This window comes from Bos javanicus, chromosome 10, assembly GCF_032452875.1.
Source record: "Bos javanicus breed banteng chromosome 10, ARS-OSU_banteng_1.0, whole genome shotgun sequence".
In the NCBI taxonomy this organism is placed as follows: Eukaryota; Metazoa; Chordata; class Mammalia; order Artiodactyla; family Bovidae; genus Bos; species Bos javanicus.
Window position 1 is genome coordinate 4,387,543 of NC_083877.1, and position 13,857 is coordinate 4,401,399.

The 13,857-nt window shown below is 40.4% G+C and overlaps 1 protein-coding gene across 4 annotated transcripts in view; it reads right to left on the reverse strand.

Annotated features, from left to right (window-relative positions):
• Window positions 1–10,676, reverse strand: part of FEM1C (fem-1 homolog C) — a 29,648-nt gene extending 18,972 nt beyond the window's left edge. Inside the window, exons 1-2 of one of the 4 annotated variants that reach the window (XM_061429922.1) lie at window positions 10,337–10,676; window positions 8,757–9,489 (exon numbers count right to left, since the gene is read on the reverse strand). In XM_061429922.1, coding sequence (XP_061285906.1) covers window positions 8,757–9,300 — 544 coding nt within the window. In that variant the 5' untranslated portion in view covers window positions 9,301–9,489; window positions 10,337–10,676. The other 3 variants (XM_061429923.1, XM_061429925.1, XM_061429924.1) reach the window with 3 other exon arrangements.
• Window positions 10,677–13,857: the final 3,181 nt, after the last annotated feature.

Sequence of the window (13,857 nt, forward strand, 5' to 3'; positions counted from 1 at the left end):
CAAAACCGCAATGAGACACCATTTCAGAGCCACTAAAAAAACTATGTTAAAAAAGAAAGGGGACTTCCCTGGTGGTCCAGTGGTTAATAATCTGCCTGCCAACGCAGGGGACAGGGGTTCAATCCCTGCTTCAGGAAGACTCCACATGCAGCAGAGCAACTAATGTCATGAACTGCAACTGCTGAAGCCCGTGCACCCTAGAGCCCGAGCTCCGCAGTGAGAGAAGCTGCTGCAATGAAAAGGCCTCGAGCTGCAACTGCAGGGCAGCTCCTACTTGCCAAGACTAAGCAAGCTCATGAGCGACAACAAAGGCCCAGCGCAACCAAAAATAAATAGAAACTTAGTTTTTAAAAAAGAGTAATAGCATGTTTGTAAAGGTGTGGAAAAACTAGAACCCTTCTTCAATGTTGATAGGAATGCAGCAACTTTGAAAGACCCAGTTTGGCAGTTCCTTAAAAAAATAGTTACCGTATGACCCCAAAATCCTATTCCAACATATATGCCTGAGGAAAATGAAAAATATATATCCACATAAGAATTCGTGCACAAATATTCATAGCAGCATTACTGATAATAGCCAACAAGCAGAAACAACCCCAATGCCCATTAAGTGATGAAAGGATAAATGCAGTGTATGTATAGACTGGATTATTCAGCAATAAAAAGCACTGATGCTGCAAAATGGATGTCTTGAAAACACTATGCTAAGTGAAAGTTGCAAAAGACTACATAGTATGATTCCACTCATCAGAAATGTGCAGAGCAGGCAAATTTACAAAGACAGAAATATGAGTGGTCACCTAAGATGAGTGCACCTGGGGTTGAAGATGGAGTGAAGAGGAGAATGGGAGTGATTATTAATGGGAAAGGGGTCTTGGGGGGAGGGGGGGATGAGAGACTAATTTTGGTGACGGCTGCACAAATCTACGACCATACTAAAAATCAGTGCGCCCTTTAAATGGGTGAACAGTATGTGAGTTATGTGTCAAAGCTGTTTTAAAACCACAGTGTGTTTTTAGTAAAGTATAAATTTTGACTGATAAAAGCAGCAATTAAAAGGTCTTTCACTGTAATAGATTCATCTGGAAATGCACAAAAACAGTTCTCATCCCTCCTCTTTAGCCTACTGTGCTTGGCATCCATTTTTCAACCCTGCAGCTGGGGCTAAGCTGAGTCTTTAAGAGAGGTCTACCTATGAAGACTAGGAGAGGGGTATGTAGTTCAACTGCATAAAAAAACTGATTTCAAGCATTTTATTCCTGTATTTATTCCTGGTATTAGCTATTTATGCCAACAGCTAATTGGTAAGGAGACATGAATTTGATCCCTGGTTTGGGAAGATCCCCTGGAGAGGAAAATGGCAACCCACTTCAGTATTCTTGCCTGGGAAATTCCATGGACAGAAGAGCCTGGCGGGCTACATTTCATGGGGTCACAAAAGAGTCAGATATGACTTAGCAACTAATCAACAACAGCACCATGTGTTAAGGGAGCAGGTGGGGAGGGTAGAGAGGAACCCTTTAGGATATTAAAGGAGCAGAGCGCCCAGCCTAATCTCCAGGGACAGAGGAACGCAATGGATAGTTTCCTACAGCCCCAGTCAACTGACACGCCATCTACAGCTCAGCTTCCCCAACCAGGATGCCACGTCTCCCTGAGGACACAGAGAAAGTGTGCCAGGGGATTCAGGAAGGAAAGGAATGAACAAGAAACGGCTTGTGGGAGTAACCTGATCTGTGATTAAAACGTTAATGAATTTGGGACTTCCCTGGTGGTCGGGTGGTTAAGACTACTTGGGTGCAATCCTTGGTCAGGGAACTAAGATCTCACATGCCGTGTGGTGTGGCCAAAAAAAAAAAAAATTAACAAATTCAACTAGTAAATATTATTATTAAATCAAAATAAACACAGAATGTTACAAGTAGAAAATTTTAAATCCCTCTGTTTTACTCTTCTCTGCTAGTAGGTGTATCCTGAGGTAACCAAGAGCTAAGCTAGAGTTCTCAAAGAGAAAGAGAATTTCAGCTTCCAACACTCTTAAGTCCTGAGTGGAGTAGAGTGAAAGTCACTTAGTCATGTCCAACTCCTTGGGACCCCATGGACTATCCAGTCCATGGAGTTCTCCAGGCCCGAATAGTGGCCTGGGTAGCCTATCCCTTCTCCAGGGGATCTTCCCAACCCAGGAATCGAACTGGGGTCTCCGGCACTGCAGGCAGATTCTTTACCAACTGATCTATCAGGGCTTAAGTCCTAAAGTATGCAAATAACCTATTTACATGGCAAGTCATTATCTTTGTCCATTACCTTATTTCCAACCATTCTTAATTTACAGTGGAGATTTTCTTTTATGTATTTTTTGGATTTACAGTGGGTAACAAAAAAAAAAGGATCTTTAAAAAAAAAAAAATCATCTTGATTGAAATACATCTATACCTAAAACTGCCTATACCGTGGGAGAGAAATAATGCCTGGGGTTTGCTTTAAACTACTGTAGATAACAAAATAAGTGGATGAAGGAAATGTATTTTTTAACACTGGCAAATGTGGATAATTGTTGAAGCAAGATGGTAAGTACATAGCAGTTTAAAGTATTCTTCTCTCTACTTTCTCCACTTGCACCTAAGTCAGAAAATGTCCATAATAAACAGGCAAATAAACTGCCTGAACTAACTCTCTCTCAAATCCTTTTAAAGCTATTAAGTATTAAGGTTGGTGCAAAAATAACTGCAGTTGAACTCTGCCATTTGATACTGGAATACATTCTTAAATAAATGTGGTTATGTTATACATCATTTTAATATGCATTTCTCACTTTATGTTTTTTGCTAATGACTTATTGTGAAGTTGCTCAGTCGTGTCCAACTCTTTGCAACCCCATGGACTGCAGCCCGCCAGGCTCCTCCATCCATGAGATTTTCCAGGCAAGAATACTGGAGTGGGTTGCCATTTCCTTCTCCAGAGGATCTTCCCAACCCATGGATCGAACCTGGGTCTTTCGCTTTGTAGGCAGATGCTTTTACCGTCTGAGCCACCAGGGAAGTATTTTAGAGTTAGGGAAGTGATGTTAGAGAAAAAGCAATTTCAAGCAATCTTCTTATTTGAGTTCAATATGGGTCATAAAGCCTTGGAGACAACTCGCAACATCCAACAATGTATTTGGCCCAGGAACTGCTATTGAACGTACACTGCAGTGGTGGTTCAAGAAATTTTGCAAAGGCGACGAGAGCCTTGAGGATGAGGAGCGTAGTGACTGGCCACTAGAAGCTGACAATGACCAACTGAGAGGATCATCAAAGCCGATCCTCTTAAAACTACAGAGAAGTTACTGAAGAACTTAACATTGGCACCTCTATGGTCTATTCGGCATTAGAAGCAAATTGGAAAGGTGAAAAAGCTCAATAAGTAGATACGTTATGAGCTGACCAAAAATCACAAATGCTGTATTTTCAAGTGTTGTCTTCTCTTAATCTATGCAACAACAATGAACCATTTCTCGATTAGACTGTGACATGCAGTGAAAAGTGGACTGGTGACGGCCAGACTCGTGGCTGGACCAAGAAGCTCCAAAGCACTTCCCAAATCCAAACTTGCACCCAAAAAAAAGTCGTGGTCACTGTTTGCTGGCTTGCTGCCCGTCTGATCCGTACAGCTTTCTGAATCCTGGCGACACCGTTACATCTGAGAGGTATGCTCAACAAATGGAGGAGATGCACAGAACTGTGATGCCTGCAGCTGACACTGGTCAACAGAATGGGCCCAATTCTTCTCCACAACAACGCCCAACAGCACGTCACACAACCATGCTTCAAAAGTTGAACAAACTGGGCTACGAAGTTTCGCCTCATCTGTCAAATTCACCTGACCTCTCACCAACTGACTACCATGTCTTCAAGCATCTCCACAACTTTTTGCAGAAAAAATGCTTCCACAACAAGGAGGAGGCAGAAAGTGCTTTCCAAGAGTTCACTGAGTCCTGAAGCACAAATTTTTATGTTATAGGAATAAACAAACTCGTTGGCAAAAATGTGTTGACTGTAATGGTTCCTATTTTGATTAACAAGGATGTGTTTGAGCCTAGTTATAATGATTTAAAATTCATGGTCTGAAGCCAAAGTTACTTTTTCACCAACCTACTGTCTATACTTATGAGCCTACATGAGTTTCTGTTTTCTGAACGGCTCTAGAGCTCCACCTGTACCACTTATTTTTCACTCACTGTCCCAATGTCTTCATGTATGTGTTTCTGTACTAAAATGACTAGAAAACCCTAGTCCTTGCCATCAAAGAGCTCATACTCTTTCCTCTCTTAAATGCAACACATTCATTCAACAAGCTTATTGACCAAATGTCCATTGTGGTCGGGATTTCTCTTTCTAACACATGGATACAAACACCAGGTCTCTAACCTCAAAGAGCTCACAATGTAACAGAATTAGAATGTTGTAAGATAGGGTTCTCTTTAAAAAAAAAAAAAAAAAAACTCAGTCATTCCTTACTAAAAACATTTACCGGCTTACCACTGCATAAAGAATAAAATCAAAGTCCTTTACCTGGAAATCAATGTCTTGTAAAGTTTAGCCCTGAGTGCCCACTGGTCCAAATACGCCTACTTTCCAATTTCTGTACCCTCCAAGCATATTTCTCAATGTGCCTTTCCTTACATCATTCCTTAAGTCTTAAAAACTGTATCAGATTACTTCTGCAGATCTGAACTCCAGCAATCCTTTTAAAGCCCAGTTAACTTGTCCATGAAGCCTTTCCAGTTACTCTTCCAAAATTCTATAGAATGAATTTATACTATTCCTTTAACAGCGAACACATGTGATGTGCTCTATCTTTTCAAAGCCTCCACAATGTCTTGACACAATACCTTGCCGACAGAAAATGCACAGGAATTATCTGATTACCAATTTATTTAATTATCCTGGATAATTAAAAGTGATCGACCCATGCCTAAGGATAGTGTGTCCTCTGGGGCCAGTCTCCCCAGCTCCAACTCAGAGTCATTTTATAGGTCTCTAGCACTCAATCACTTTCAGCTGCTCAATTTCCAGCTGAATTAAGGACTTAAGTTTTTCATAGATCTGCAAAGTCCTACTCAGAGCCTTTTGTTTGTTTTTGGCATTTGAAAACAAACAAACAAAAAAAACCCTCAAATAAAAACAGAACAAAAAAACAAAAACAAAAAACTCAAATAAAAAAGGACCAATTAAAGTCAAAAAGTCAAAAATGACTATAACTATGAAGTACTGAGATAAATGTGGATGGCTCTAAGATGGGCTTGTCTAATCACTTCTCATTTAGGGACTCTGTTTAAATAGCAACCAACTTTCCTGTCTCAAAAATCAACTGCTGTGTTAAACTGGAGAAGCACATAAAATATCTCAGTTTTTCTCCTCTTTCTAAATGCCATGGGAACCCATTGCCCCTTCAGATAACGGGTTAGTTGGGGATAAAGTATTTCCAAAAATCTAAGACAAGAAAACACTACTGCTGCACTTACCATATTGTGGTTTAAGTATCTGTTTATGAACCTGTCTCTCCAATCCAGCCATGAGCTCCTCAAGAGCAGGGAATCAAGGACTGAATCTTGTCTTACTCATCTTTGTAAGCTGGTGGTTTCACTAAGTCAGGTCCAACTCTTGTGACCCCACGGACTGTAGCCCACCAGGCTCCTCTGTCCATGGGATTTTCCAGGTAAGAATACTGGAGTGTGTTGCCATTTTCTTCCTAACAGCCTGGCACACTCAAGGAACTCAATAAATACTCTCAATTAATGAATGAATTCCACCTTAGGTTAAAACATGTTCAAAATGCCAACAGCCTGTTAAAAAGTAATGGAAAGAGGTTAACTAATATATTCAAATGCCAACTGCCTGTTAAAAAGTAACGGAAGGTAGAAGTCACATGAATTTTACATTTTAGCAGACCAAGCATAAGCTACTGGCATTTTCTTTCTTCAGAACCATTTCCAACAGCTGACATATAAAATAAAATTTCCTAAGAAATTATTCCATTTTACCCCTAGTCTTATCAGTTTTTCCCATTTTTTGGATGAGGATAAAAAATGTGGGGGGAAAAAATCCTTTCTTGATGCTCTACCAGATCCTTCTACAGTGCTCCTGCCTCAGTTTCAACTGGTTCCTGTTTTTCTATTACCCCAAACCCATAACACTAAAAAATGAAAAAAATCTGAATAGTAGATGAGAGAGTAATTATCAAAGAATGGAAGCTTCAGGATCAGAGTGGGGGAGGTACAAATGTACTTTAATCTGCTCCCAACATTCATTAATTAAGACTCACTGTCAAATTTAAAGGCACCATACAAAAATTCAAATACTGCACACAAAGTGATATATTATATATACATATAATAATACATATGTGTTTGTTTGTATATATATGTATATAAAACTGAAGCTATATAAAACAATTTTTGGTATTAAAAAATTACATGTACCTTAAAAAAAAGTATATTAAAAAAAAAAAACAACTCTAGAATTAGCCAAGAGAGAGCAGAGAGCATATACATCCTAAAGTACAAAACTGTATGATGACTGTATTTAAAGGAATAGTCTTCTTAAATACCAAAGGTAATCGAGTTAAATATTGTTCAGTTTACTAAGGAAAAATGCTCACTAAAATATGGGCTATTTAGAGTACAGTTCTCCCAAATAGTATATCTTTAGAAGCATAAAAAATTTCAAAAAACAGAAGGGAGATAGTACCAGTACTCATCCCTCCACTGACATGAGTTTAAAACATGCTCCAAATTGATTTAAATACATGAGTTTACCAACAATCTGTACATCATTAGGATGATGAATAAAAAGCCGAAACAAACTAAAAATTCAACAAGCCTATCATGCAGCCATATCTTTTAACCCCTTCTCTTCTAGGTATGATTTCAAAGCATTCCCAATACTAACATGGCCAATTAAGCAGTAATTTGTTCTTTCAAAACAATCATTCTTTAAAAGAATGGTGACTGTTGCAGAAAATAAGTCATGCTGTCCTTTGACTCAATACCTACCTCAAAGATAATCAGGAACAATGAATCTACAAGAATGTTTACAGAAACATTTCTTATAGTGAGAAGCCAGAAGCAAAGCAATGTAAAACTCCATTAGCAGAAGAGTAAGCAGCTATTGAAATTAAAGAGCTATAATTAATGCCATTAAGGATAACATTTATTAAGCTAAAAAATAGGTACACAAGAGCATATAAAATAAAATTGCATACATATATCTAAATGCAAAATTCAGTATCTTTGGGAGGATTATCTCTAAGTGCTAGAATTTTGTGAGATTTTTATACTTGGTTGGGAAAAAAATTATTAAAATCACAATGAGATTGTATCATTTTTATGACAAATCTTTTTTTAAAAGATTATACTAACTTCAGTAAATATGTCCAGTAACTTTGTAGAGACCTGTAATTTTGAGGTTTAGCTGCTCTGAGAGGCAGTCACTAACACAGTGACAAATAAGCATTCACTTTAATTCAGCAAATCCACTTATTTACAATAGAGCTGTTTTCACAGAAGTGTGCAAAGACACACATTTGTTCAAGAATATTCATAGCAGCACTGTTTATTCTGGATGTGACCTAACTGCCCATCAACCGGGACTAGATAAATTATGCACTCTCATACAATGAAATACTGTGTAGCCATGAAACAGAATGAGATAATTGTGTGTGTTGGAGTTGAATGATATCCAACATAAATTAAAAAAAGAAAAGAAAGAACAGTATATATCAAGTAACAAAGAAGGAGGAGGGAGAGATATACAAATATACTTTCATTTGCATAGACTATCTTGAGGACACACAAAGCACTCTAAATAGTGGTTGGAGGTCTAGAAATGAAAGGTAGTAAGACTTATTTTTCATAGCAAACACTACAAATCAATTTGTATTGTATGATTCTTTTTTATCATGTATGTATGCTCCTTTAAATTTTATAGTTTTTCAACATTAGACAGTGAATTACTTTCCTTTGCATAAACAAACATGTGTAAGGAAAATAACATTAAGCATCAGTATTATACTATCATAGCAGTTGTTTTTAACAGTTAAAAAAATATCCTAAAAAAGGATATACAACCATAAACCTGAGCTCCTCTTCTGGACAAAGATATTTACACTGTTGCTAGTCAACAAATCCACAGCTGCTTAACCTAGTCCTTGTTTTGCTCTCAGCACTGTAGCAGTTTTAAAAAACCTGCCTTCCCTCTTGCTATATTTAATGAAAGGATTTTCTACTGGCCACAAAATAAGTAGGGAATAAGGAAACAGATTTTCTTCTTTTCAATGATACTAATCCTTCCAAGTCAGTATGGCCTGGTCTTCCCTGATGTAATAACAAATGAAATGCCTACCTAAGATAAACAAAACGATGACTCACTAAATATAGTAGTTTCTACTCCAAGGGTGCTCTAAAAAAATAAAACCTAGAATAATGCATCACATCAAAGTATATTCTTAAGTAAACACAAGTCTAATAGCTCAGATCAACTGCCACTAACATGCTCTAAACTTGGGGAACCCACTCTCCAAGAATTGGAAGTCACTCCAAATAAAGAGAGAAAATGCTGCTTAACAGTGATAGAGGTCTTTTTTAGGAAGGGACACCTAATTAAAACAGGCCTGTCAATGTTGGCTTACTCAACACCACTGCTTAAAATTATGTGTCACACTTCCTGAAAATAAGTGGCAAACACTTAAAAAAATTAAAAAGAAGAAGATGAACTCACCTTTAACACTCTTCCTATTGACATCTGCGCCCTTTTCAAGTAAATACTGAGCAATCTCTTTGTGTCCTTTGTAACATGAGATCATCAAGCACGTATGCCCATGGCGGTTTGACACTTCCAAATCAGCTTTGTGTTCTACCAGGTACTTGACTATTTCCAAATGGCCATCGAAACAGGCAGCTCGAAGGGGCGTGGAATTGGTTAAAGTCGTGTTGTTGACAGACGCTCCGTGATTTAACAAAGACTGAACCACCTTCAGATGTCCTGCTGCAGAAGCGGCCCACAAAGGCGGAGCCCCCTCAATGGTTTCCCCATCAAAATTGACAGAGCCCCCTACTTCTATGGAGGCACTGCACTGCTCTAGGAGGAATTCCACCATGTCAAGATGCCCATACCTGGCGGCCATCAAGAGTGGCGTGGCCCCATTTGTTTTTTCAGAGATCAAGGAGGAAACCTCCTCTTTGGATTTGCTTGCCAACAATTTGGTGAGAAGCCGGAGTTTGCCATCTCGAGCTGCGTTAAATACTGCTGTCTTTAGATCCATTTATGTCCAGTTGAGAGGCTGTGCTTTATTTATCCTTCGAAGCAACGCTCCAGCTTAACTCTATCGACCCAGGCAAGAGTTAGAGGAACCAAAGTTCAGTGTTAATCACTGCACCCCAGAACGGATATAAAACCACGGAGAGTATGTTCTGTCTACTGCCTTCCAACATCTGACAACCAGAGCACCAAACTAGAAAAAGAAGGGAAAAAAAAGTAGCAGTTTTGAATTTTCCACAGGTAAAGGCGGAAACACTAGGTTTTCTTAATTTCTACTTCTGGGGAAGGGAGCCATACTTTAGGGAGTACTCCGCAACCCCCCGCCCCCGGCCCCGAAAAAGGTCGGAAAGGAGAATACAAAAAGATACACACAGAGACCCCAATGTTTTCGTGGGAGGCAGTCTCTTCTCTATATACGGTAAATTTAAACACGCAACCGGTTTTCTCGCCTCCTAAGCAGCCAAGCTTTGTTCTAGTTTCTGCTCTGCACACGCCCAGGGAGAGTACAACCGACAGAGGCAGGAGGCGCGGGTGCAGAAATGTTTCCCTTTCTCACATCTGCAGAGGAGAGCGGGCCAAGGGCGCGAGGCTGGAAGGCCCTGTTGTCGCCTGGATGGCTTTCCAGAAGGAACAAAAAAAAAGGTCGGACTCAACAAACTGCGGCCAGCTAACGCCAAAACCCTCACCCGAAAGGTTCTCTTCCCTTTAAAACTACTCGAGACTCAGGAAATCCGGCTGCCTTTTAGCTAACTTCATCCGCCCCGTTTTGATCCTCCCCGCCAAGGGATCCGTAAGTTCCCCAAACCACGATCGCCCCTACATAACCTTCACCTGTACCATATCCAGATACAGTCTCCCCACACCCCCAAGCTCCTCGACCGGCCGCGACCCGCTCCCGGCGCCCGCCCAGCCCGTGGCCTCCAGCCCGCCTCCCGCATTCCGCGGCTGGGGGCGCCCTCCTTCCCCTTCCCGCCCAGGCCTCCCCTCAGGCCCCTCAGGCCGCAGCCTGGGCTCCGCCGGGCCGCCGCCGCCGCCACTACCTGCCCGGGGGCTAGTCCTCCCCGCCGCCGCCGGCCGTCCCTTCAAAGTGAAACCGTTGTCCGCGCCGCCGTCCGGGCCGCCCCGCTCCGCCTGCGGCCGCCCCGCTCCGCCATGCCCCGCGCCCCACAGGAATGAATCCGGCCGCGCCGCTCGCCCCGCCCCGCCACGCCGAGCAGCCTCCCGCCCTCCTAGGCTGCGCGGGTGGCAGCGGTTGCAGCGGCTGCCGCGGCGGATGGTGTAATGGGGCTGAGGGCCGGGGGCCGAACAAGCCAGAGCACGGCTTCACATCACTGACGCGGCAGCCTAGCCATTGGGCCGGGGGAAGGCGGCGGCCGCCGCGAGCAACTGCCTAGGGGCGGGGCGGGGCGGGGCGGTCCGGAAGGGGGCGTGGCCAAGTAGGCGGCGGCGGCCGGGGGTTGGCGGACCAGCCACTGAGATCTCGCGGGCTTCTCCGCGCTCCGCCTTTCTGGGTGCTAGTTTCGGGGGGCTTTCGAGTCCCAAGGCCACAACCTCCGGAGGGGTGGTAGCCGTTATACTCTTTTTTCACAGACATAAACTGTCTCAAACTAGCCTCTTCTACGGCTTATTCCTTTGGTGGGCCCTGGAATATACCGAGCTCGTTGGGAGGGTTCGAAAAAGCCAAATAAGAACAACGCAGGATACAAACTTGAGGAAGAGATTCCTTTTAGGTGGTGTCAAACTTATTTTTTAAAAATACAAACTCTTAAAAAAACTGTAAAGATTCAAAGAGTGATAAAACTTGAGACCAGTGTAAGTCAACATGGTCGAGTTCTTGACTTTAAGCAATCAGACCAGGAAATGAGGCTAAAAAGTTAATGTGAAAGAAAAGAATTACTACTTCGTACAGCAGGAAGTAAACTTGTGGAATTCGTGACGTTAACACGTGGGATGTATTAAACTCGGTTGAGAAGTTTAAATATGTTTGGAGAATAACATCCATAATGAATCATGATGAGAAAATAGTTTTGAAAAAAAAAAAACAATAGTTTTCAGTCCCCTGGGGAACTTAAACTCACAGTTGCTTGGTACCACTGAGAAAAAGAGAGAATTAAATTATCTGACCCCTCAGTTTCATAAATGTTATCATCATTATCACTTTAAAAGTAATGCAACATTAAAGACATTTTATTTAAAAAAATCACAACTTCATTTTTGCACATTGACTTATTATTCAGAAGTTTATGTAGCTTCGTAGAACTGAAATTTCATACAACTACAAACTTTGCTTTTTCCCTTTTAATACACTCTAAAGATTTATAGTTTTTATGATCTTAATAATCATTTTTAAGTGGGGCATTACATTTGCCTCAGGCAGTCAGTATGTAAACTCAACATCACTACCCCACAATTGAAGTTAAAAGTTATTACCACTGAGAAAAAAGTACAGAAGGACAGAGTAGAAAGGATGAGAGCAGCTATCAATAAAAAATTGAAACAACCAAGAGGGATTGACTGTTTTATCTCTAGTGTTACAGGCCACAGTTCTATACTCCCAAAGAGTAAACACCAGAGTACAGATTCTCAGTCAAGGCCTAACCTGAGCTGACCTATCTCTCTTATCAAATTCAATAAGGGGATGTAAAAATTGACATCAGTGGTCTTCAATCTCACATGTGCATCCCCCAGGAGATGTTCAAGGGATAGGTGTACACTTAGTTTTAAGGACACCAGATTCTGAAATCTTCAACTTGCATCTATAGGACTTCCTAAAACGGATATGCTGGTAAAGGAATATAGTAAGGTGTCTCCCTGTTTCATTTCCCAACTCTTTCACAATAGCCCTATATTTCCCAAATGTCAAAAAGAAAGGACATAACTTTCACTCACTTAGAATCTTAAAATAGTGCATTGTTCCAAAATGTAAAAACCTCAGGCAACCTCTGTCAGTTCTTAATCAATTTAAAATATTAGACTGTACTAAGAGTATACTTCACTAACTGGATAACAAATTCTTCTGCAGGCCAGGTGATTGATTTGCACAGCAAGTAATTGCTTACAGCAAAGTATGACCTTAAGATCACTAAGTGAGTTTATAAATTAGAAGTAGTTCAAAGAATTAAGTGACATTGATATGACAACATATCAACACTTCTCACAACTGTATATATTTATTAATGTAAAAACATTTTTTTGGATTTGTAAAAATTAAAAATTGAGAAAAACATTTGATGCTAAATTCTATCTCATTCTTGTAAGATGCAGTTGTGTGTACTAATTGTAAAAAGTTACATGTTTAGTAATCATAAACATTTATAATATACTTTGTATTATTGGAATACCTCATCATTACTAGTAAATATAATAATTCTCAATCTAGAAGAAAATGGAAATTTAAAATTAAATATATTTTCAATGCAGAGAAATATAATAGGATGATCAATAAAATACAAACAAAAATATACATTAAATTAGGATAAACTCTTGAGGGATGGGGATGTAGAATGGAGTTATAAGTATGAAAAGAAAAATAAATTACATAAAATGTGCTGAAGGTAAAGAAGAGTTTGTTCATACATTTTGTAAATGGCTGATAACAGGCATAATTGCTATGATACTGGATTTCACTGGATTCATTTGAAAGAGTTACTTGCTGTGTTGTTTAGTCACTAAGTTGTGTCTACCTGTTTGCCTGGCAGGGTCCTCTGTCCGTGGGATTTTTCCAGGCAAGAATATAGGAGTAGGTTGCCAAAATCCAGGGGATCTTCCTGACACAGGGATCGAACCATGAGGCCGGCATCGGTGGGCGGATTCTTTACCAGTGAGCCACCAGGGAAGCCCGCCATTTCCTCCGTATTGGAAAAATGACATTTTAAAGTACAAAAGAGTGACTTTAAAATGTCATTTTTACAATACGCAGGAAATTTCATCCTTTGGAACTGCTTAAACATAAGATGAAAAAATTTAAATGTTAGCCTAGAAATATGGAAGAGGGTAAATAATATTTCATATATGTGAACAAAAACATCTGATTTACTCATCAACCTCCTGTTGGAGATTGTCTCCCTTTCTAAAGATTTTGTCTGTATTTGTTCTTCCAAACTTTGTTTTTAGTTTTTTGTTTTCTTAAATAGAGATAACTAAAATTCCTTTTTCTTTTTTGTGGAAAGATCTTACGTTGTGTCCTAAGCACCTATCTCCTAGGTCACCTTCTATGACTGGAAAGAAAAACGGCTTTGTTTGGTTTGCTTGGTTTGATTTGGACTGCTTTGGTCGCTAAGGTTTTGGACTCTGGTTTAATCAGCAATTACTGTCTTCCTGAAAACTGCAGAATGCTTTTAGGGATTTAACAAGGAGAACCATGGACTCATGGTCAAGGAGCCTGCAGGTGGTACAGGTGAGAACTAGAGAGGTAGAAGGAGGGAAAGGACCAGATGCAGCCTCTGAGTAAACCCATTCTGGTAAGCGCCCAGGAGATGACAGTCAAAAGAGGAAGCACTTGGAGGAGCAGAGTCCAACACCCAGTTTGTCTCTGAGGCGAAGCCGTGTGTCCTTGCATCCA